This window comes from Bidens hawaiensis, unplaced genomic scaffold, assembly GCF_021521415.1.
Source record: "Bidens hawaiensis isolate Kalapana, Puna unplaced genomic scaffold, B.hawaiensis_p1.1 tig00011793_1, whole genome shotgun sequence".
NCBI classification, from domain to species: Eukaryota; Viridiplantae; Streptophyta; class Magnoliopsida; order Asterales; family Asteraceae; genus Bidens; species Bidens hawaiensis.
The window spans coordinates 539728-564778 of NW_027491937.1; the positions used below are offsets into that span (position 1 = coordinate 539728).

The following is a 25051-nucleotide window of genomic DNA, read 5'->3' on the forward strand; positions in this document are numbered from 1 at the left end:
CGACTCGAATATTTTAATTTATTATATATATAATTATATATGCACAAATGTATAATTTTGTTAATATAATCATCTTGAATATTTAATATTATATATAACTAGGCTTGTGCCCGCAGCGTACTAAGGTCCACTCAGTTGAGTATGTATGGATCAAGTTCATTACGATATCGACACCTATTAACGCAAAAACAGAAGAGACTCGTTCAACTTATAATAAAAATATATAGCTTATGATCAAAGCCAAACGAAGTTGACTGGTATCGATTTGCTAACATTTAATATATTTTAATGTTAGTTATACATAAGGCATTGATTTTGGGGTTTTGAATGTGTAACCTTTGGAGTTTTGAAGCTAGCTAAGATTGAGAATACGAGTGATATGTATACACATGATTTATAAATACAGATTGATTTTCTTTTGTTTTTTATCAACTTTATAAAATCAAATCATAGTAGTGACTACGATTGGATAAATAAATGATGGATTGAAAGTTAGCATAGTTTTATTCTCGACAATCGAACCAGAAACCAAATTACAAAGGTTTTTGTCTAATAGTGAACCGAAAACCAAGTTTATAATTTGGTTCGGTTTTAGTTTGATTTTTCTGTTTAAACGGTTTCCAACTGAATAATGACCCATATAGCTACATAAAAGTTTTACTGTATATTACTAGTTTTTATCTCTCGTATTACTGAGTTATTTTACATTATTTGTTTTTAATATTTATATACATTTTTGGAGTTTAACTTTATTTATTGTAAGAAAATTAATAATACTTAGAGTTTGATAATAAAAGAGTTTCACAAATAACTAAGATGTTATACCCGGTTTGAAAGTTCTTTAGGTTTTGTGAGACCCGAGACGGCAAGACCTGCTTATTTTTTTACTACAAAATTGTTTTTAATTATAAATAATATAATTTTTTTTAAAAAAAATCATATAATAATTTTTAGTACATCTCTAATTTATAGGATTTTCACATCAATAATTTGGTGAGATTAATTTTTAATTTAATGAGATGTTATAACCCGTTTAAGGAATACCTGGGTTTGATAAGACCCATACTCGTGAATTCAGGTAAAATGCATGAGAAACATCCATTTACAAATAATGCAATCTGGTGGCGTGAGGAAATGTCGGAAGCAATCAGAGAGATTTTAAAGGTTTCGTATATACAAATAGATAGATCATAGAAATAAATTATAAAAAAAATGTATATTTGAGCTTTTGAAGAATTAATATCGGGCCGTTACGGATTAAGTCAGGCCCAACCCAAATTCTGTTCAACATGTTACGCACTGCACATGTGGTTTAGGTTACCTTCATCAATCTGCAATCATCATCCAGACGGATTTATATTCGTTTCCGATTTTACCCCTGATCTGCTGCACGTCTCTCTAGGTTTGTGATTATCGATTTAATCTCAAAATTGACTTCAATTGCTGTTCAATTTGCTTCCTTGCGGATATAATTTGTTTCAATTGTTCGTAGATTGTGATTTGAGATATAGAATTGATGTGATGTTTTGTGAGCCCTAGGATTTGAGTGATCGATCGATCGAGTGGTTAGATTATTGTTGAATTTGGATGATATGATGTTTGTGTTCGCAAAAGCTCATTAGGATTTAGGACACATATTTTTAGTAATGTTTAGGGTTGTAGAACTCGTTAGTCGGGTGGTAGGTGGGGTAATGGCTAGTGATTAGTAGGAATTATTGGATTAATCGGATTGGATTGGTTAGATACCTAATTGGATTAGGAGAGCGCACAAATATGTTGAGAACTGCGAGAACTGCATATTGCACTTGTACTTCTTGCTTTAGGTGTCATACGGACGGTGGTTATGTTACCGTCTACATCATTAATGCACGACATGCAACCGCATATACATATACACACAAGCTTTTATATATAAATTGTCAAAGTAAGTATAATTTTTCAAAAACTTCAAAGGTTTTGAGTTTTTGACCGATTTCGACCGGTACCGATTTTAGGGACCTATTAGGTGAAACTGAATCGGTAGCTTTCTGATTTCCGTTTAATTGTTGATTAATCGGTAATCGGCGCTTGGTTGAGATTTTTACAGAACCAGTAATGCTAACAGATTTAACTTAAAAATTTGGGGGAAGGTAATTGCTTTGGTCTCAAGGATTAAACAAGCATGTGATGTCATTGCACTAGAGCTAATCTATGGAAGAAACAATATACTTGAAAGTTGATAGTGTATTTGTAATCCAATTTCTTAAATTGTTTTGAGATTGTGATTTGAGATGTAAAATTGATGTGATGATTTTTGAGTCCTAATAGGACCTGAGTGGAGAACTAGGTGTGTGTGTGAGTGAGTGAGTGGTTAGATTATTGTTGAATTTGGATGATGTGATATTTGTGTTGGCAAAAGCTCATTAGGATTTAGGACACATATTCTTAGTAATGTTTAGGGTTTTAGAACTCGTTAGTCGAGTGGTAGGTGGGGTACCGACTAGCGATTAGTAGGATTGTTGGTTTAATCGGATTGAATTTATTAGATACGTAATTGGATTAGGATAGTGTTCATTTCAGAACCACAAATATGTGAGAATTGCGAGAATCGCGTATTGCACCTGTACCTCTTGCTTTAGGTATTATACGGACGGTGGCTATGTTACCGCCTACCTCATTATTTGATTAAATCAGTAATGCACAACGTGCAACCACCTATACGTATACACACAAACTTTTATATATAATTTTTCAAAATAAATAGTTTTTCAAAAACTTCAAAGATTTTGACTGGCACCAATTTAGGAACCTATTAGGTAAAATCGAATCGGTAGTTCTCCGATTTCCGTCTAATTGCTGATTAATTGGTGCCTGATCGCAAGTTTTACAGAACCGGTGTTGTTAACTGATTTAACTTTAAAATTTGGGGGAAGGTAATTGCTTTGAGCTTAAGGATTAAGCAAGCATGTGATTGCCATTGCACTAGAGCTAAATATACTTGAAAATGTAATTGTAATCCAATTTCTTTTGCTAATAGATTAGCTGTTTTCTGTTGCTTGTAGACACCATGTCATCAGAAAAGAATATCCCTACAACTGGTGAAGACAACACACCATCTTTGACCTCAGAAAAGAAAGCTCAGAAGTTTAAGAAACGCAGGCGTAGGCTTGTGAAGAAGGTCCCAGATGAAAAGTCTGTACCTGATGATTCCATCTCACCATTACCGACCTCCAAAAATGAAACCCCAAATTCCTTAAAACTGAAAACAAAAATAATGAAGAAGTGTTCGGGTGAAAAGTTAAAACTCGGTGAATCCAGCTCAGCATTGTTACCTTCAGAAAAGGAAACCTCAAATTCCTTGAAAGCTAAAAGAAAAAGAATAAAGAAGAAGAAGGCTTTGAGTGAAAAGTTAAAACTCGGGGAATCCAGCTCAGCATTGTCACCTTCGGAAAAGAAAACCATCGTGTCCCCAAATAACAAAGGTGAAAACAAGCCTTCTAAAGAAAAACCCTTGCCTTCTAATTCAAAGGAAATCCAGAATCCTCAAAATGTTACGAAGAAGCCTAATAAAAAGTTTAAACCAGTAAATAATAATAACAATAATAATAAAAAACTTGAAGTTGCAAAGAAGGGATCTCAATCTGGTAAAGAGAAAGAAGTGGAAAGTTCATCAAAAAACAATTCAAGAAAAAATGATAAGAAAAAACTTGGTGGTTTTATCTTTATGTGCAATGCGAGAACCAAAGGGGATTGTTATCAGTATCGTGTAATGGGCATTCAAGACCACAAGAAAGATTTGGTTATGAGTATCAAACCTGGTATGAAGCTTTTCCTCTTTGATATTAATTTAAAGCTTTTGTATGGTATATACAAAGCAACTTCTGGTGGTGGCATGCGACTTGAACCGGCTGCTTTTCAAGGGGATTTTCCTCTTCAGGTTTGTTTTTAATTGTTTGTTTCTCTCACCTTATGATAATTACCTCGTGTCTTGTTTATTTGTTATTGGCAAATTTTCAGGTTCGCTTCGAGGTTCATAAGGACTGTCTTCCACTACCTGAGAAAGCATTTCAGAATGCTATCAAGGAGAATTATGATCGCAAAACTCGCAAGTTCAAGTCGGAGTTAAATTTTGATCAAGTGAGCCTCTTTGCATACATAATACATTTACACACACACATACATATAATGGTTATTGCTATACGCTTGTTAGGTAAAGAGACTTATACACTTATTCAAGCCTGCTCCAGTATTGCATTCAAATCCACAGCTGGTTCACGAGCCAAAGCCAACCATGGCTTCTTCATCTCTTTTACTAACCGAACAAGACTATAAGAGTTTTGGGCTTAGAGGAGATAGACATAACTTGGCCCCTGTTCACGAACCAATGCCAAACGTGGCTTCTTCATCACTTTTATTAACCGAACAAGACTATAGGAGTTATGGGCTTAGAGGAGATAGACACAACTTAGCCCCTGGTGCCCCCCCTGCTTATGACCCTTATAGGCCCAATCTAGAAAGAGAAGGGGCCCGCACAGAAACTGTTTTTATCAGTAGACCTGAACAAGAAGTTGTTCAGTCGGTAAAGCCAACTTTGCCTTCTCCACCGGTTCTGTTGACCGAACAAGAGTATAGAAGTTATGGGCTTAGAGGAGATAGACCCAACAGCATAGCCCCTGTAGGCCCCCCTGCTTATGACCCTTATAGGCCCGCTCTAGAAAGAGAAGGGGCCCACACAGAAACTTTTTGTATCAGTAGGCCTGAACAAGAAACTGTTCAATTGGTAAATCCAGCTTTGACTTCTCAACCGGTATTATTGACTGAACAAGAGTATAGAAGTTACGGGCTTAGAGCAGATAGACCACATTCTGTTTATGATCCTTATAAACCTGATCTAGAACGAGACAGGACCCACCTTGATACAGTTTACCTCAAAAGGCCATCTGAACAAGAAAGTAGTCAGAGTATGCAGTTGCTAAACCCAACTTTGACTTCACCTCGGGTTTTTTTGACTGAGCAAGGGTATAGAAGTTATGGGCTTAGAGGAGATAGACCACCTCCTGCTTATGATATTTACAAACCCAATCAAGAAAGACAATATTCCCGAGCCCAACCTGATGCCCTTTTTCTCAGTGAAAAAGACTATAGAACGTACGGTCTTAAAACCCGACAAGAGAATAATCCTACTTCATTTACTCCAAATGTAGATGCAAGTAATCATAATCCTTCTACCGCTTTTCATCAATCGGTACCATATGATCCTTATGATCAAGATTCTGATTTGGTGGAGTGGTATCTTCCTCGTCATATGGCACCTTCTTCTAGTTCTTACAGATTTGATCATGAACCTGTTTTATCTGAAAGATTATACCCGGGAAACACTTCCGTTGAACCATCAAGTTACAACCCAAATCTGGGCCCGAGAGTGGAAGAAACCGAATACAAATTGGCTTCTGTTTCGTCTCGATATGCATTTGCCGGGCCTTCTGTAATGCGTCGTTGATTGAAGGTATGTTATTGCTTCATGTCGTTCATTGTTAAAAATGAGAACTTGTATGGCCGACATTTTACTGTTCATGCTAAATGACTGTAAATGGATTCTGCGTTTAATTGTTTAATTTAAATGTATGTTTACGTAGAGACCGGGCCTGAATTGTCTTCCTCTAATCATAAGGAATGTGGGTGTTCAAATTTCAATAATTCTAAGTACTTACGAGTTGTTTTAGGCTGTGTTATACTCAAAAGTGTTAAATAAAAAACTTTGGCTCAAAATGGAACGGTTGATTTGTTGATAGCTGTCCAAAATATGTTTAGATTATTATTGTGATAATTGTTGTTATTGAAATCATTATTAATGGATTATTTATGTATTATAAGTTGGATTAAAAGTGTGATTCAATCCAACACAACGTACCCTGGCCCCTCTTGACAACGAACCGTCTAACTCCCTCGTTTTTCCATAAGTAGTCTATTTTAGTGATATGTCTTTCTATCATGCCCTGGCTTTCAACCCAAACTAATCCGTGTTAAGTTGTCTCATTCATATCATTTTCTTGATATTCAGTCTTACCTCGAGCAACATTGTATAGTTTAAGTCCAGACAACTATCATTGATACCTAGCTTGCTTACACTAATTACTTTGATACCGACTTGCAACACCTTTGTTTTTCAAAAGTAGGTATAACCAATAGTTGCCTGGAATTAAACAATAGGCCCATGAAATGACTTCCAAGAAAAGGTATAGAAGCTATGATTCGGAAAGAATAGGAATGACAATGGTGAGGAAGTAAGACTTTAGGTAGGTTAATTTGGATTGAGAGTGCGAGAATGATCGACTGATTATATGATTTGACCAAAAGTTAAGGACGGAATGAAAGGGTGTTAAAAGTTTTCTTTTCGTTTACATAGGGTTGGGATTATGAGGACGCTATCCTTTCCTAGTGGGAGATAATATGAAACCCAATCCGCTTATTTCTAATCGTTTTTAAGTGAAAAAATGTAGTTGCCAGTGGACATACGAGAACGACGAGATGCAGATAGCAGTCATGTTATGCCTCACAAGATTATTTAGATAACTTAATTATGATATACAACTAGAAAGGAGACTACTTAAAACATTTTTATATATGCAATTGGTGAATGATTTAAGATTGGATACTAGCAAATATTTTAAACGATGAATGATTAAAGGACATGAAAAAGATAAATTTGTTAACTCGGATAAAGATAAATTTGTTAAGGCGGAAAGATGGATGCGATAAAATTGAGATAGGCACCAAGTCACCAACTTAGGATGAGCTTCTTTATTGTGGTGTTGGCTTGAATCGTAATTTACAGTCACTTGGAATGAATGCTTTTCCGAGTTGAAGAATGTTTTTAATCGTTTATTATTTGATAAAGTGAAAGCTGTCTTTTTGTTCTATGGTTCTTACTCATTATCTTATTCGACTTCTATAGCTGACTAGTTTTCGGAAACAATGTGCATAGTTTTCGAGTGAGTTAAAATGTGATTATGAATGAAGCTGATAAACAGGTAGAGGAACTTTGACAAGATCATGTGGATTTAGCTGATTGTTTAGTTGTACGATATAGTGGATTTATTCTTGTATTGCAATGAATGACAATTGACAAGTAAAGTCCCACTTTATGAATAATATTAATGGTTTTAATTTTATCAATATGTTTTTTTAGCGGTCAATTGGACCACTGACGGGTCACTGGTCCACTTGTTTTATAAATTAATTTAGTGATATATAAAACCCGGAAACTATCCCTTTAATTGTTGCATTATTTTTGCTCCTGAATTGTTTTTTGCTCCTGAATTGTTTTTTGCTCCTAAATTATTTCATGTTAGAACGTTTTTGTTCATTATTAGGCCCAGTGGAGACTAAGATAAGTGTGTAATCACGTCAATTGCTCAAGCTTGACATTAGAGTTTAGACCCAACCTCGACTCTAGGTAAATCAAACGCTCGCTCCTAACTTCAATTTGAGCTTGTTGAATAAATGAATATTGTAAAGCTCAGCTCGATTCAAGTGTTAAAGCCTTATGTAAAAACCGCACTTGAAGAGTAAAAATACAAAGACTTAGAATAACATAAGTTTAAAGTTCAATATAACTCCTGAAGTCGATTGATTGTTTTACTCAAAATTCTACGCAAATAGGTCTCGTTCTTAGTCAACCTAATGACTTGAGTTGGTTTTACTCGATTTCCCAGTACACATTGGATGAATGATTCAGGTACACCGGGGCCTCGTGTGTTTATTCATAGTTTCGAATATTTTGGACCAATATAGGTTGTGGGACAAGGTAGTTAGGTGATTGTTGGTTCCAAATCTTACGTTTTGCTTATAAATGGTAAACTCATGTCGGGAACTTCATAAAACTATAAAAGCATTAACATGAGTTACACCAAACAGTACCTTGTGTTTGTAGCCACCAATGTTTCATTCTGTCAAAGTAAATGGCCAAACGGGACCGGTTTGATATGGTTAAAACTAGTAATCATAGGTAATATACATAAAATATATATGAAATAAAATAACCTAACAAACAAAGAATAATAAGAAACAATTATTTCTACCCGCGTATTGTTTCGGAGCGGGTTCGAAAGCTACCGTGTGTTGCGGCGGAAAGTAGCTCGGTATAGGTTCGATTCATTATTGCAAAACTTTTGTGGCAAAAGTTTCATTACCGAAGTTAAGGAGTTAAAAAGTTAACATGTAAATTGAAAGGTAAAAGTTTCATTATCAAAGTTGATCGACCAAATAGTAAATATGTGAGCCTAAAGTTGTTGGACCAAAAGGTAAATATGTGAAACTAAAATTGATGTGTCAAAGAGTATATATGTGAAACTTTTGTTACAAAGTTTTAATAAACTAAAATTTAAAATAAAGTTAAGGGGTCTAAAGGTAAATGTTTGAAACTTATGTAGTAAAGCTAAAAAAACTTTTAACAATGAAATTAATAATAAATATAAAAAGAATTGTCTTTTTTCTTAAAGTAAACTGTCCCTGTTGTTTGTTTAAATCTGCGGTTTAGTTCAATAGTTTTAAATTTGCGATTTTCGTCCCTATGGTTTCATTTCACTTTCAATTAAACCCAAATTCATTAACCTCGTTAAGTATGGTCGTTAAAACCAACAGTGTGAGGGGTAGTTTTGTCCCTTTTCTCCTCAAATAAACCCAAATCCTAATCCGCAAGCCCACTCATGTGAGAAGCTAGGGTGTATTTGGGAAATAAAAGAGGACAAAACCGCCACTCACGTGAAGGGCACGCTGATGGGTTTAACGACCAGACTTAATGGGATTAGTGAATTCGGGTTTAATTGCAAGTGAAATGTAACCACCTGGACAAAAATCGCAGTGAAATTATTGGACTAAAACTGCAGGTTTAGACAAACTACATTGATGAAAACCGCTATTCACTCTTTTTCTTATCCGATACAAAAAAAAATGGACAGATGGATCATATGATGTAAATAAATCATGTAATAAAGAAATTTAAGAAAGAAGACACATTAGTTTGAATGTATATGATGTCCATTAATTTAATCGGGTTTGGTTTCTCTTTCGTTACTTTTTATCTTTTGTAAGAGTTTTAAACTTTATTTTTTCCAAATCGTAACTTTTTTCTAGACTTGAGATTTTGAGGCATGGATGTAGTTGTCATAATTACACACTACGAGCTTCAATGCTCTTTGGTTCCGCGGCAATCGATCATCGATAATTTGAAATGTGTCTGTCATCACAAAGGCTAACATCCAAAACTTATTACCTCGACAATAATGGTTTTGTAAATGTTTCTAAATCATAACAAATCTTGAAAGCTTGAAAACAAAAAACATCATCATTAGTGTAGTGTTATTGTTTTGTTTGTTTAGAAGGCAAATCATAGGTGGCGGAGCCATAACATTTGTTAAATGGGTAGTCACTAAGCTTCGGTGTTCGGATAGGTATCAATTTGATTACAAGTTTGTGGGTTCGATTCTGTCGAATATTTAGAAGGATGGTGGGTATAGAAGCAAGACTTTATGATCATTTTTATTCGAAGATAGATTCATACGAAGGCAGATATCATATGAAAGTACCAACATACAAAAACTTTGGTTAGTGATAGAGACCATAAATATACCTACTACTACATTGTGACATTCTCGGTGCGAATATTTGGTAGAGGGGACAAGAATCAAGAAGTGCATTCCTTAAAATCATGTTGTCTCAAGACCACATTTTAGGCTCCACCTGCAACACAGAGTAGTGATGATAAGAAATCAAGTAAAAAAGCTTCTACGACAAATCACATTTTTAATTCTTCTAGTGAAATAGTGTTGATGGGTCGGTTAATAGTGTTGTCTTTTAGCCACTAAAACATGGTGTAACGTCATCGTACGCATGTATCGTGAGTCCAAAAACTATCCGAATCGGTTATTTTTTTTACTATTGGTAACCGAAATTAACCTATCTGAATCATTCATATTTATTTATATATCTAGTTTTTTGGCTCGATTTCATAAATTTCATGTTTTATATCCCCATTTATTGTATTTATTATCTTCATTCATGTATTTATATCTTCATTTCATGTATTTATGCATCAATTTATGTATTTTTAAGTAAAAATTTTAGTCCAAATTTGATTTTTGTTATTAACCGAACTGAATTGAAAACTGAAAAATTAACTAAATAAGCCGAACCGACTAACCAAAAATCAATTGGTTAGTCTTTTGTAGGCCAATAACAGAATCGTGCGCAAGCCAATTACTTTCGTGTGAAGCTTTATGGATGACGCCCCTCGAGGGTAGTCGAATTTTCAACATATAGATTAAAATTCTCTCTTATGGGTAGTCTTTTTTGTGAGTGGTTGGACCGTAAACTGTAGAAATAGAGAGAAAGGTGAATGTTAAATATGAAACTTACTTTGTATGTTTTAATTGCTTTTTAAATATATTTTTATTGTAATAAATAAATAAAATGTTTTAAAAGGAAAAGGCAAAGAAAAGTGATCATGGGATTTACGTGAATTCTGTTTGTGAAGTGTGACGATATATACTTGTTGGGTTAGATTATATAGAAATGCTACATATTGTAGGACCATATTTAGTCTACGTGTTTTATTTGAAACAATATTTTAGCATTTTAACTTTATAAATATGATCAAAGTGAAAATGAAAAATATGAATTTCATACCGTAAAAAGCTTAGACAATAAAATACGGTCTAATGGTATATTCTAACGTTCAACATAAATTTAGATGATAGGACACTGTAAATATATTTTTTTTAAATATAGATTAAACCACTCCTCACTTATGTTAAACTTGTTAAAAATGGCATGGATAATGCTTTTTACTGGTTAAAAAACAAACAACAATATATTAAATTAAAAATTAATAGGAGTGAGATGAAATTAAATGGATTAAACCATTTTCTTTGAATGAGATAAAGTGAAAGAGAGAAAAATGAATAATGTGGGGATTATGTAAAGTTAAGAAGGACCGACCGGTTAAAGTATACCATGTAGTCATGATAGAACAATCAATTACAAAATGAAAATCGTCAAAAGTTAGACTTTGTTTCGATGTGAGTTGTTATATTTATTTTATTAAAATTTAATAGTAACACCCTTTAACATGTTATCGTCTATAAATGCAACATTCATGAATGATATCAACGCTCATTAAGTGCGTTTTTGATTTTTATATTAGGCTAAGAGGTATATCCTATATCTGATCAGGGTCGACTCTTAAATCTTGTAAATTGGACATTTTGTTGGGTTTAAATAATTTAATTTTAAATTAGCTTACTTGGTTATGATTTGGATTGTGTTAAAAGCTTTTGTATGAAAATAGGTTTAAACAAGTCTCAGATGAGACTAGAACTAACAACCTTTTGGTTAGGAGTCATACCTCTTTGTCACTAAACCAAGCTAGTTGTTACGTAATTGAATTTAAAGATTAAATATACATATCATTTTTCATAAAAATACATATAATTTAAAAATTAAATAAAATTTGGGCCTAGCAGGTGTCTGGTCGGGGGGGGGGGGGACCACCCACCCCCACCCTTGGGCCGCCCCTGCATGTGATTTGACCATCGGGGGGTGCTGATGTTGCTTGCGTGAGGCCACTAGAACACCATGCCATGCCTCTTCACGTCACACGTAACGTGGTGGGCATGAGTTTGGTTGTGCGGCTCACTCTTCCCTTTTTTAACCGTTGCCAACAGCTATACATGTACAAAAAATTAATAATTAAAATATTATATAGGTTAATTGAATTTAATAATCACAATATAATGCAGTTGGCCGATAATAATCCCAACTTAGAAAATAATTGTCACCGGTCCTAACTTTCACACTATTTGTTTTCATTGAACCTCAATTAAAAAAAACTTAACTCCGTTAAGTTTTTTTCAAATTTCAAATTGATGTTTTAGGACTTTTAATCGAAATGAGAATACGAAACGATTTATGTAAAATTTAACTCGAAACGGTGGTCTAAAATTAGTATTTCAAAATTAAGTTATTAAATTATTTAAATTATTGATTGATGCATTCAGAGTAGGCAAATTGTCCCAATGATTGTCTCGTTTAGTACATGCGAAGTAATCATCCACACCCGAATATATCTTTACAGGTAGTCGCGTCACAAGATTTATGGATTTGGCATGCCTACTTTGGTGTTGCCATTACAAATAATGATAAAGATGCTCTATCAATCGGAGTTTTCCATTGACGTTCTATATGGTACGTCTCAAGAGTCTACTTTTCAAGTTTCATGAGTTGAATACAAGCACATTTATTATCTTGGTGACGGGATATATCCCAAGTGGTCCATGACTGTGAAAACCGTTCACATGTCCGTAAGATGAAAAACATAAAGAAATTTAAGGCGGTAGAAAGAATATCGAGCGCACATTGGTGTCCTAAAGTCAAAGTGACACGTAGTGAGCAACCCGATATGAGCATAGTCACCTAAAAAATTAGACAAATGATATATGCAATAGTCATTATGTATAACATGATTAATGGAGATGAGTGACGTCGGATATGAACGGGTCGATGAAACACAAAGATAGTCTAATAGATTAATTAACTTTGGAGAATAGAGATACGCATGACATGTTGCGTTTAGATTGGGTCGAGCATATATGGACACTACCGCCTCCTTCTGATGACGAAGACTAAATTCTATTTAAATATTAAAATACTTGGTGTTTAGATTTAATTATCAATGTTTAATTATTGATTTTTTCAATGTTTTAATTTTAATGCCAATTTTATAGTATTAAATAAAAAGAATAATAGAAAGTAGAGGATGATGGAAAAATATCTGAGGTGTCGCTGATATAACGAATAGTCCATAGTGGTCCAGGATAGAGCACAACGCTAGGAATGGCAACGGGGCGGGTTTGGGGCGGGTTTTGCTTAACCCGAACCCGAACCCGAAACCAAAAACCATCCCCGTACCCGCCCCATTACCCGTCGGGTTTAATTCGGGGATTCCCCGTTTGGTTTTTTGTACCCCCCCGACCCGCCCCGTCCCCGAACCCGAAAACCCGAAACCGATCCGACCCGACCCGAAATTGACTATTCTGGGTAATTTTGACCAAAACCTTAGTAATATGCTTATGAAGTCTATGGTCAACTGTTCAAGAATCCATCACAAAACTTACATATTGATTATGTAGCAGCGGCAACAACCAGTGGTGGATGTGCGGTATCGGTGCTAGCTGGTGCGATGGCGGGTGGAGGCGGCGACACAAGGTGGTGTGGAGGCAGTGACGCAAGGTGGTGTGGCGGTGCTTGGATTGCGGCGGTGCAAGTTATCGCTTCACCATTGGTGTTGGATTTGGTTGACCTCAAGCTATTTTAGTCAAAATTAACATGTAAGAATTAAGATGTCTGGATGTAGGTTTTTAATATATATATATATATATATATATATTATTTATATTTATATTTATATATTATATCGGGGCGGGTCGGGGCGGGGGTACCCGAACCCGAACCCGAACCCGAACCCGAAACAATCCCCGATACAATCTCCGAAACCCGACCCGAAACCGAAAAAACAAAACCCGACCCGACCCGAAATAAGCCGGTTTTCGGGTTTCCCCGTCGGATTCGGGGATTTTTGCCATCCCTACACAACGCATATACTTATATCTTCATGACTTCATATGTGTGCATTGTGTTCACGTTCTTTTGTGGACATAAGATAAAAAAGATAAAATTGGAACAACGCAAAGAAGATAAACATGACATTTGCATAAAGATCTTTGTTATATGGCCCATATGCAAAGATAACACACACAAACGAAAAACGGTTCAAAAAAGGACTGCTCATCAAGAGTTCACAGTGTTCAGTTCGATTTATATGATAATTTTGGGTCGAACTACTAACTTTGGGTTCGAAAAGGAAAACAAACCAAACTATTTTTGTTGGTTGGGTGCAGAGTTAGACTCCTAGTTTTTGAAGGGTAGACCAAGGCCACCGTACCTCAATGTCGTCGTCGATCCGTATTAAAACCCCATGTATAATACTTTTTTTTATCCACCTTTAGTTGGGTGGATTATGAGCCGTATATTAGTTTAAAAAAACTTTGAAAAATAAAGACGAAAAATTTAAATGAATAAATAATTAAAAATAAAAATATATTATTTTTATAGTAAAATTTAAAGCACGTATCTCCTTTCGATGAATGTCTTGACAATTTATCAAAAATTCAATATTCAAGAATAAATATAAAAATATTTTTAAAATTTTGATGCATAGAATTTTGTGGCAATGGTATTTGAATGCCACTCATTTAGTATCATCATTGCAAAAGTAGGACGAAAATTAAATGTATAAAAGGCTGGCATGTCTTTTCCGCTCTCGCGCCCCTCTCGCGCCCCTCTCGCGCCTCGGTGGTGTGGTGCTCGCGCCCCGAGGCGCGAGCGTCTGGCCTCTTGCGCCCTTCCTAGCGCTCCACACCCCTCAGCCTTAGTCTTGTTTCATCTTACTTGCTAAATCTAGTACCATAGTCTTATCAGTCAATTTATCAAAATCAATACAAAGCAATCATAGTTCGTGAAATTTATAAAAATAGTACATTTTATTTCTTTTTTTATATAGTGGTTTTCTGTATGTTAAATCATCGCACCTTTTTTATTTTGGACTTTGAAGAGCCTCGTTGCTTCACTCCGGTCAGATTATGTTGTCTTAACCGGGCTCACAATGGCTCCATAGTTTGGCTTGTACGTTCCCTCGGGTCGGCTGCCACTTAACAATTGTTGTGTCATCACAAGAGTAGAACTCTCTGGCGTAGCACATGGTGAGACCAAAACCCGGGTGGGCTCAGGATTCGAACTGACAACCTCGCAAAGCCTAACTCAAATTTTTCATTGTCATAATCTACCAACATTGACACCAATAATGATCGAATTTGAGCCTCTACTGGAGAACCTAAGTCACCTACCACTAATTTTGTAAGGTAGCGTTTTTTTAATGTTTATATGCAAAAGTTTTATAGTTTTATAAATAACTTATCACTTTGGGTATGTTTGGCAAAAAGCTTTTAGAAGCTTTAAGCTACAAGCTTTTAAGAAAAAGCTCATATTTATTGAAAAGTCTTGTTTGATTAGAGTAGCTTTAAACTTTTAGGTTATGAGAAAAAACTTGAAGCTAAAAGCTCCAACTAGTAGCATTTAGAGAAAAGCTACAAGCTTTTGTATTTCATATTTTACAATTTTTGTACTTGAACTTCCATAATCTTTTGTTAATTTATATAATAATTACATATTTAACCCTTATTCAAAACCAACTACCCTCCATGACTTTTTAAAATGTCATAACTTTTTCACAAGTTAATATTTTTTTTAAAAATAACATCATAAAAACGAGCATTTTATTCTCTTTAATTTGAGTATCACATTGTTATACTTCTATAACTTTAAAAAATCAGCATATTATGTGATTATTGGTAAGGATCGGCAACAAGTCGAGTCAAGAAAGCCCGGGTCATGTGTAAGACCAAATTATGGTCAAAACGAGTCAATGCAAAAAGGGCTAATTTGGTTCAGTTCACGTTGGTACAGTTTTGAGTCGAAAGGGGTCAAGTCAGAATATGTTTCGAATTAGAACGATACACCGCGCGAGCACCCAACTAGTTTTATTAAAAGCTCCAGATACTCTACCAAACACCTAAATATTTCTAAAAAACTACAGCTTCCAGCCACTAGCTAGCAGCTTCCAGCTACCAGCTAGTTTTGCCAAATATACCCTTTATGTTTATAGTAACTAGCTATTAAGTGACGGAAACGTACATTCTCAACAAGTGGGTCATAACTCATAAATAACAATAGAGAATTTTTGTATATGTTTTAACAGCTCTAGTGACGATTATTTATGTGTACAAAACGAAAAATAAAGACAATGTAGTTTACCCTTATTAGTAAAAAAAAATGTGGTAGTTCAAAGTGACAACATACTCGATTACTCTCAAACCCTCTAATCTCGTTGATATTTCTAGTAATGTTAACAATTATTAACGGGTCTTTATCATTTAACTAGTTATAATTTTAATACAATAGTTATTTTATCTATACTGATGAGTTTTTATTTTATTTTAACATGGCATAGCGTATAACATTATGTCTAAAAATGTAAGACACCATTTGTTAACTTTCAGACAAGACAAAAGAATTTTCATAAATAGTTATGGCATATGTCAATGGTTTTTAACAACTTAGTAGGTATCATCCTATGTCATCACAACTAAGGCTGAGGGGTGTGGGGGGCGCGAGTGGGGGCTCCAGCCAATAATATTGTGACGTGTGGCAGAGAGAGAAACTTGATAAGATGGGTGTTGGTTGTGGTGCTCGCGCCCCGGGCCCTGGTGTGGAGGGGCGCGAGAGGGGGCGCGAGCGGTTTTTTTTTTTATTTTTTTATAAATGTATTAAAAAAACGTATTATTAAAAAAACTCATAAATTATTTAAAAAAACACACATTAATTAAAAAAACACATTAATATCTAAAAAAAATTAAAGTACTAAAAAAAACATTATTCTTATTCTTCGGCTTGGTCTTCTTCGATCAACCTCTTCCGGATACGTTCCTTTTGTTTTTCCATCAGCATTTGGTCGACCGGATTTAGGTTACTGAAGTCTCTTGTAAGGAAGTCCAAATCTCTCATTCTTTTTTTTTCCTTTTTGTCATTAGAGACCACCTCCATGGTTTTGTTGAATTTATTGAGGGATTCAACAAGATCGGCGATGTTTACGGCTTCCCCTTCAGCCGGTTTTTTCCCCCTGGCGTCCCTTCCCAATGGCCGCCTCCTCGGCGGTGAAGACGTTTCCTCCCCCACAACGTTTAGGTCGAATCCAACCCGGCAATCCGACCCGGCGGAAGTGCTATACGCTCCAGACGAACTAGTTTTAGTCCGTTTCGGCCCTACTTCCGCATCAAGGTCCGGCGCCACCAGCTCAACCCACTTAGAACACCTTCTCAACCTCTCCCACACCTTTACATCGTCCCACGTCTTCACCGTCCCATACCTCCGCAGGCACTCCTGCTTCCACTCTTCGACAGTGAAATTATAAACCGCCAAATCGTCACTGCCACTTGGTCTCATACGACCGGCGTTCCTGTTGAACAGATTAGTAAACAAGCCGACAAATTTTCTGATTTCGGTCCACCGACCCGAAATCATATCGGCGTTCCGCTCTGTACTCCCAACGAGCGAATAGAACGTCTCCCTAACCTTTGTCCAAAAGACCTTGCGCTAAATAGGTTTATAGGTCGACACGACACATTATTGACCCATGCATCTATTAACCTCTCCAAGTACCCCCCCCCCCCCCCCCCCCAACCCAACTAAGATGAGCATGTCACCCGACCCCAACTTTTCAGCCAATTTAAATACAAACATCCTACTTGTATTCTCAACCTTTACATCTCTTATGCTCTTAGTCAAATATCATCGACACGTAGTTGGTTTGAAATTGTAATTATGACAAACCATAAGGTGTAAATTCGGGACCCTAACGACACACAACCTCCAACTAGCAACAAGAGTCTAAGACAACTTGACACACATATGCGTCCTAACCATATTTCACCCCTAGCATGACAAGATCCCATAGCCTTGCACCACCACTACGACCATGCATGAGTAACATTTTTAATAATATATTATTTGTTAATTAGTTAATAATATATCATTTGAAATTAGTTGTGACTCAATGGTAGAGCACTCACTTTACTAGTGAGAGGTAAGGGTTCAAATCTCACTATCACCAATTTATATGGAAGATATGAGGGATGACCCTGGTTTGCCAGGGTTCGAGTCCTGATCTCACCCGGTTTTACCGGCTCCTCGCTGTCGTGCCGTTTGGGGGCGTGGGGTCGGGTTTTATCCGGTGAATCTCTCAATAGGTGGACCGCTAGGGGTTCCGTCCGTCCGGACTAGTGGCCGGCTTGGGCTACCTTTAATCAATGGGGTCGCGTACAGAATACCCGGTGTTACTTAGTTGGTCGTTCAAAAAAAAAAGATATATCATTTGTTTTGTTAATAAAGACTTTAGTATTTTTTTTCTTAAATAGACGTCCATTGTTATTTATAACTATTTAATTGATGCACATGCATATATGTGGTTGCAACATGACACAATGGTGTTGTTTGGATTTCCTATGTAAATGTTTCATACCCCTACCCATATAATTTGTATATATTGTTCTGCGCACACGACCATACATGTGTGTTTGTGTATATCATAAAAATAGTTATTGACCGGAAATATAGACTTGCGTGTTAAAGAGGAGATGAGAAAAACTTAGATTGAAATATAATAAAGTTAAATGAATAAATAATTGTCTTTGATTTTGGGACCAAATTTTAAGCTTTTGACGCACAAAATTAAAACATGGATAACTTTAGAGGTGCAAACGAGTCAAGCTGTTTGTGAGCTTGGATTAATAAAAAGCTTGAAACAAGGCTAGTTTTTTCAAGGTCAAGCCAAGCCAAAGCCTCAAATAAAGCTCATTTAGTTATCGAGCTTGAGCTCAAGCATTGTATGGAAAGCTTGTTTGGGCCCGTCGAGGCTTATTAAACCTTTTGTGTTTTTAAGTTTTTACCTTGTTTGGACTTCTGTTAATTTCACTTTGCATAGCCAAGCTTTGACTTGTTCAAGGTAATATACGAGATTGAGCCGAACTTAGGCTCGTTTAAGATACTACATAGTGGCGGATCTAGACTTGAAACCGAGCCGGAGCGCTCAATTTTTCCCCATATTTAATACAATGTTAACGAAACAAATATAAAGAACACGACAACAAATAAATTTAAACTAACCGGGTTAACGAACAAACAGTGGCGGATCTCGGTTGGGCTGTAAATATCTCTTCTTCGGTTTTTGATAGCTTGAAACCGAGTCATTACATCTTCTTCATTTACTTTATCAAACGTTTCTCTTTCGACCGCACAAACTAAAGAATTGTTCAAATACTCATTACCCATTCGATTGCGCAAATCCGTTTTGATAAGCTTCATTTTAGAGAAACATATTTCAACGGTTGCAGTTTGCAACCGGTAAAACCAATGCTAGCTTCAATATCCGATAAACCAAATGAAAAGTTGTGTGTTTTCCAGTTTCCACCATTACACGAGCAAGATCACCCATTCCACCAAGTTTTGCAAATTTATCATCAACCTTAAAAGTGTAATAAAAGGTCGTAAGATCACCCGGAATACACCCTATTTCTTCGTTAGTAAAATCATTCGGATACATCTATGTAAAAGCCACTATCTTAGATATGTAAAACTTGGAAAACGAATCACAAGGATTTAAACCCGACATATTTTCTAACAAAGTAGTTGAGACCTCACTACATCTATTTCCAAGTTCTTGAATTTGCATATCCAAGACCGTGTTAAAAACTTCAACCTCAAAATGATGTCGATTAGTAATGACATACTTCCGATTTCTTTGATTACCATAACTTTTCTCCATATCTAACATCCTAATCTTGTTTTTTTCACAAAAAGATGTAACTTTTGCCAACATCTTGTCAAATCCGGTTTGCCTTAGATTATTCAATGCTCGATTTGTCCCGCTTATCAACTTAGACGCTTCCAACAAATCTTGACTCTTTTTTTGAAGATGTTTTTGATAAAGCATTTGTGACGCCTAAAATTTCGTCCAACAAGTGTATATAAAACACAAATTCAAGAGTCTTAAAATATGATAGAATACCTTTTGCATTGTATCTTTGTTGCAAACTATCTCCATCTAATTTAATAAATTGAAGCACCTCAACAACTTCAGGGAATAATTTTAACAAGCTTGTGATTGTTCTATGATGAGAACCCCATCGCGTGTCTCCGGCTCGTGCAAGGGAAACCTATTGATTTAATCATTTTTCTGCTTTAATCTCACGAAAAAGAATTTCATTTTTTACCCTCTCACTTTTTAACTCCAACATCATATCTTTTTTGTTGTGAAAGGTGGGTTAATGGGTTGGTTGGGTTGGGTTAATGGGTTTTTTTGTTTGGGCTTTATCTTTTGTTTGAGTTTGAAACATATATTAGTTGGGCTTAAAATCTTAGCCGGAACGTTATTTTTTCAGTCGTAACGAAACACGAAAATCGACAAAAAAAATTTGTTTTTACACTACCCGTGAAAATTTGAGCTGTAGCCTCGGCTTAAGGTATGTCCGCCCCTGATACTACACTAGTTCAAGATGTGCTTAGGCTCGTTTACGGGTTTTCTAAAATATATATAAAAACATATATTAATTACCTAATAAACAATAAACGAGCTGAACCCATGCTTGAAAAAACAATTCACGAGCCGAGCTCGAGCTTCAGAAAAAAAAAGCTAGAAACGAGCGGAGCTCGATGTCACAGACCAAATATTTGAAGATCAAGATACTTGATTTGTGTTTTAACGCTTGAGTTTGTTGGCTCGTCCCGGACTTCATTGGGCACGACCTAAACGAGAAAGAAGACGTACATGCCTAGACGTGTTTGCATGAAGAACACATCGCTGCGAGACAAAACCAGTAAACCGGATCGATTTTCTGACCTTCAGGTGCCACACAGAGTCTCGAAATATAACTCCGTGACATCAAACTCTCTTATGCCAAAACGAGCTAAAGGGGGTCGTTACACATAACTTGATAGTACATGGGGGTAAACAACACATTCCCTACAGTACAAGGATCAAACACATATATATAATTATATATACACGTCACTCCTCAAAACATTTACCCATTTACCCAAACAGTACTCCAACCAGCGAAGACCCAAGTGTGTGTCTAGAGAGAGTAAATAATAACAATAACAATAATAATAATAATAATAATAATAATAATAATAATAATAATAATAATAAGAAGAAGAAGAAGAGAGAGAAAACAAGTTCGAGATCACCGAGAAACCCGACGGCATTAATGGCGGACGGTCACATGCTTCGAAAACATTCCGACGACAGCGTCAAGCTCTTCGTCGGCCAAGTCCCCAAGCACATGACCGAACAACAGCTCATAGCAATGTTCAACGACTTCGCTCTCGTAGACGAAGTCAACATCATCAAAGACAAAGCCACCAGAGCTTCTAGAGGTTTATTTATTAATTCATTCTCGATACTCATCATGTTATGTTAGTTGCAGATCACAATGCGTGGATCATAATTGATGTTTTTATCTATTTATATTTTTGTGTTAATAGTGTTGACTTGTGAGATCTGGTTAGTTGAGAATTTGAAACCCTAACTAATTGTTGTTATCAGGTTGTTGCTTTGTGATATGTCCGTCTAGAGACGAAGCCGACAAGGCGGTCGACGCGTTTCATAATAAGAAGACTCTGCCTGGGGTAATTCATTACTTAATTAATTAATTAACTTATTTTTATTGTTGTTGTTATTGTTCGGATCTTCGGTTATATAATGCATTGTGAAAATTTGGATTGGGAAGAGATATAATGTTGTGAGTGACATCTCCATCACATCAAAATCACAAACTTTTCTATGTAGGGGTATCCATGGAAATTGTGACAATTTCTATTTTTGGGATGTTTTGTTAAATTGCAATGTTTTGTGTTTTTTAAAGATGTCTAACTGTTTTGTAATAATTTCTGATTATTATTATTATTATTATTTTCATTATTATCAATGGAATGTTGAACTAATAGGAGACATTTTTATTAAGGGTTTGGATCAAATACAAATTAAATTAATGTGCTAATTGTGCGAATCAAGTAGTGTAATTATAGTGTAGTGTAATTACACTACGATGTAATTACATCATTACGCTACTTGTATATATAATTACACTACTTGATTTGCACAGTTAGCACGTTAATTTAATTTGTACGTTAACTTTCCTCTTTTTATTAATACATGCTAAAATCAAATGTTCCTATAATATAACTTGTTTTCTTCGTAAAGTACTTGATATATGGTTTAGTGTATAAAGGGAGTTCTGATCACCTTTTTATTTTTTATTAAAAGGAACATGATCATAAAGTTTAGTAAAAGTTGTTGTGGGAAAAACAGGCATTATGTAGCAACCTGCTTTACTGGACAATGGACATCATCCTCGTTTCTCTTTCAAGGCACGACATCAATTATTTCAAAAGATGTATAGTTACTACTGTTAGTAGTAGAGTATGATATTGATTAAAGTAATGGCTTTTTATCAAACGTAAAGTACTACAGTAAGTGCAGGGAAGTAAATGGCTTGGATACTACTAATTAAGTAATTAGTGCTGGCAAAAGACTCGATTATGTTTTTAAAATATGGAAATGCCAGTAACTATTCTACTGTTTGACCTAATTCTAGGGTTTTAATTCATCATTACTGGTGTTTTAATCCAGATTTACGTTATTGGCTTCTTTTTAGTGACATTGATGTTAAATATCTCATAAGTTCTTGTAGACATGATTTTGACCTTTTGATTTGATGACGTGTGTCCTTTGTTATATCACCAGGCATCTAGTCCATTGCAAGTGAAGTATGCGGATGGCGAATTGGAACGATTGGGTATGCTATGTTATTTCATTAATTAAATTGAAGATTGTTGTTTTCCTTGTTGTATGTGCCATTCTGTTGGTTGCTTGTTGTCTAACATGACCGTTATCTGATTAGCATTTTTTAATTTTCCGTGACATTTTTCTCAAGAACACAAGCTTTTTATCGGTATGCTTCCCAAGAATGTTTCTGAAGAAGAAGTTTCAACATTATTTTCACAATATGGAACCTTAAAAGACCTACAAATTCTCAGAGGTTCTCAACAAACAAGTAAAGGTGCGGTTAATACTTTCTGATTCTTGATTCATCAAATTGCTAAATATTACGTCTGTTATCTACTTCTGGAGCTCCGTTTCATGTTTTAGAATCATGATTATGGCAGGTTGTGCTTTTGTGAAGTATGAGACAAAAGAACAAGCTGTTTCTGCTATAGAGAGCCTTAATGGAAAACACAAGATGGAGGTTTATATTAATTATTAAGCATTTGTGCTCCCTTTTTGCTTAAATAGTTTCAATGTTGTTTTAATCTTGTTTTTTCATATTAGGGTTCAACCGTCCCTCTAGTTGTTAAATGGGCGGACACTGAAAAGGAAAGACAAGCTAGAAAAGCTCAGAAGGCTCAATCGCTGGCGTCTACTTTGGCAAATGTTGACCCGAGTCAACATCCGTCTTTATTTGGAGCACTCCCAATGGGATACATGCCACCATATAACGGTTATGGGTATCAGGTTTGTTTTATCATAGTCACTGCATTACTCCAATACCTTTTTTATGAATCCTCTTTTCGTTGCTACTGCCATTTGGCATTGGAGGTACTATATGAATAAGAGTTGATTTTGTGAGTAGGATTCTGGAACTTATGGGCCCATGCAGTATCGCCTTCCCCCGATGCAGAATCAACCCCCTTTTACCAATCTGAGCCCGACTCAGCCAAATGCATTACGGGCTGCCTCTCCAAGAAACTATACGGTTTCACCAGCTGGTTATATGGGCTCTGCTTACCCAACGGTTCCTAGGCTTCAATACCCTCTAGCGTTTCCTGGGGGAATCAGACCTTTCAGTGGCCCATCTAGCCCAGTACCACCCGAAGTTGCAAATAACCATGCTGCAACTGCTTCAACTGTCAGTGGAAGTGCCCCAGACCATGTTGAAGGTTATTAGAAATCTTTTATGTAGATCACCTCTCTCCCTTGACTGTACGTGTGTTCATGATGTTTCTTTAATGGGTCAAACAGGCTAAAATTAACAAACTTAGCAGATTGTTTGTAGCTCTAATGAGTTAAATTGGTAAAGTCGGTAAAAGTTATCTTAACAGAGAATCGTTTGAACAGATCGAAAACTCCCTATTTAACAAAAGCAGTTATTATCAAAATAATAAGTTTATTTGTAATCAGGTTCGATGCAGTAGTTATCTTAAAATGATTAAAAGTTGAACAAAAAGTGTTTTCGGTCAACCCAACTCGTTTTGACCAGTATTATATTTATCCATTTTGAGACCCATTAGCAACATGCACCTAAATGTACAATGACCAACCGACCCAGGTACCTGACCTGTTCGGTTGGTACTAAAATTTACCCATTTTGACATGAACCAACTTGTGCCAAACTTTGGACAAAAGTGTTTAGGGTTTGCCCAACCCGACCCGTTTTGACAATTGACATGTACCAAAATTAACCCATTTTGACATGAAATCGTTTGACCAATTACCGACCCACCCGATTTCCATCTTCAGTTATTATTGTATGTTAAGGAGCTTGTTTTAATGCAGGTCCACCTGGTGCTAATCTGTTTATTTATCACATCCCTCAAGATTTCGGGGACGAAGAGCTTGCAAATGCGTTTCAAGGGTTTGGAAGGGTGTTAAGTTCCAAGGTTTTTGTTGACAAGGCAACTGGTGTTAGCAAGTGCTTTGGTATGAACTTCATTATATTCTATTTTCAAACAATTGTCACAATTCTGTTTCTAAGTAGTCAGATGCTAGCAGGTTTTGTCAGTTACGATTCTCCAACTGCTGCACAAGCTGCAATAAATTCAATGAACGGGTTCCAGTTAGGTGGTAAGAAGTTGAAGGTTCAACTTAAAAGAGACAACAAACAAAACAAAGCTTACTGATTTGATGATGATGGTAAGCTAGATATAGAAGGCTGCAGATCTCTATATGTAATTTGCGTATAGAATTTCCGCAGTTGAACTGAACTGAACTGCTATTGAGTGGATCTGGGACCCACTTGTAGCCAAAGCCCTGACACTTGTAATACTTTGTTTATTGTGTGCCTTTGTAATCTGTAATAGTGTAACATATTAATTCATTTAGTCATTGACTTTCAATATATTCATTCTTTTCTCTATAACATCGCATGTAGCTTTAGCGTTTCAAACAGTTTCCTCTACCTGCTAATCATCTTTCTGGATCTTGTTTTATTGTCGTCAAAGTTATCTGAGTTGTTCGTCATTTCTATGAGCGTCAGAAGATCTATTCACACTCGGTCCGTCTGCAGGTATTTGCTTCAGTTACTCGTGCATGTTTTTATAGACCTCTTATAGGTGCGTGCGTGTG

The 25051-nt window shown here is 35.8% G+C and overlaps 2 protein-coding genes across 5 annotated transcripts; both read left to right on the plus strand.

Annotated features, from left to right (window-relative positions):
* Positions 1–1265: 1265 nt before the first annotated feature.
* On the plus strand, positions 1266–7050 carry LOC143539065 (uncharacterized). Of its 4 annotated transcripts, none has more exons than XM_077032483.1 (5): positions 1266–1402; positions 3042–3916; positions 3997–4116; positions 4190–5502; positions 7000–7050. In XM_077032483.1, the coding sequence occupies exons 1-4, from the start codon at positions 1306–1308 to the stop codon at positions 5477–5479; spliced, it is 2382 nt and encodes a 793-aa protein (XP_076888598.1). In that variant the 5' UTR covers positions 1266–1305; the 3' UTR covers positions 5480–5502; positions 7000–7050. The 4 variants fall into 4 exon arrangements, with proteins under 4 accessions (XP_076888598.1, XP_076888600.1, XP_076888597.1 ...); XM_077032485.1 differs by lacking the exon at positions 7000–7050 and adding an exon at positions 5616–6338 and having other exon boundaries at positions 4190–5489; XM_077032482.1 differs by lacking the exon at positions 7000–7050 and having other exon boundaries at positions 4190–6338.
* A 13775-nt stretch (positions 7051–20825) lies between these two features.
* LOC143539066 (RNA-binding protein BRN1-like) lies at positions 20826–24850 on the plus strand. The gene is made up of 9 exons (XM_077032487.1): positions 20826–21084; positions 21254–21336; positions 22454–22505; positions 22644–22769; positions 22876–22955; positions 23039–23221; positions 23340–23646; positions 24263–24406; positions 24479–24850. The coding sequence occupies exons 1-9, from the start codon at positions 20916–20918 to the stop codon at positions 24604–24606; spliced, it is 1272 nt and encodes a 423-aa protein (XP_076888602.1). The 5' UTR covers positions 20826–20915; the 3' UTR covers positions 24607–24850.
* Positions 24851–25051: the final 201 nt, after the last annotated feature.

Excerpts from the sequence above, each read along its gene's own strand:
- LOC143539066 (XM_077032487.1), top strand. The coding sequence starts at position 20,916 with ATGGCGGACGGTCACATGCTTCGAAAACATTCCGACGACAGCGTCAAG. Across the intron at positions 21,085-21,253 it reads AGCCACCAGAGCTTCTAGAG|GTTGTTGCTTTGTGATATGT; the intron begins GTTTATTTATTA and ends TGTTGTTATCAG. Across the intron at positions 22,770-22,875 it reads TTCTCAACAAACAAGTAAAG|GTTGTGCTTTTGTGAAGTAT; the intron begins GTGCGGTTAATA and ends TGATTATGGCAG.
- LOC143539065 (XM_077032483.1), top strand. The coding sequence starts at position 1,306 with ATGTGGTTTAGGTTACCTTCATCAATCTGCAATCATCATCCAGACGGA. Across the intron at positions 1,403-3,041 it reads TCTGCTGCACGTCTCTCTAG|ACACCATGTCATCAGAAAAG; the intron begins GTTTGTGATTAT and ends TGTTGCTTGTAG. Across the intron at positions 4,117-4,189 it reads CGGAGTTAAATTTTGATCAA|GTAAAGAGACTTATACACTT; the intron begins GTGAGCCTCTTT and ends TACGCTTGTTAG.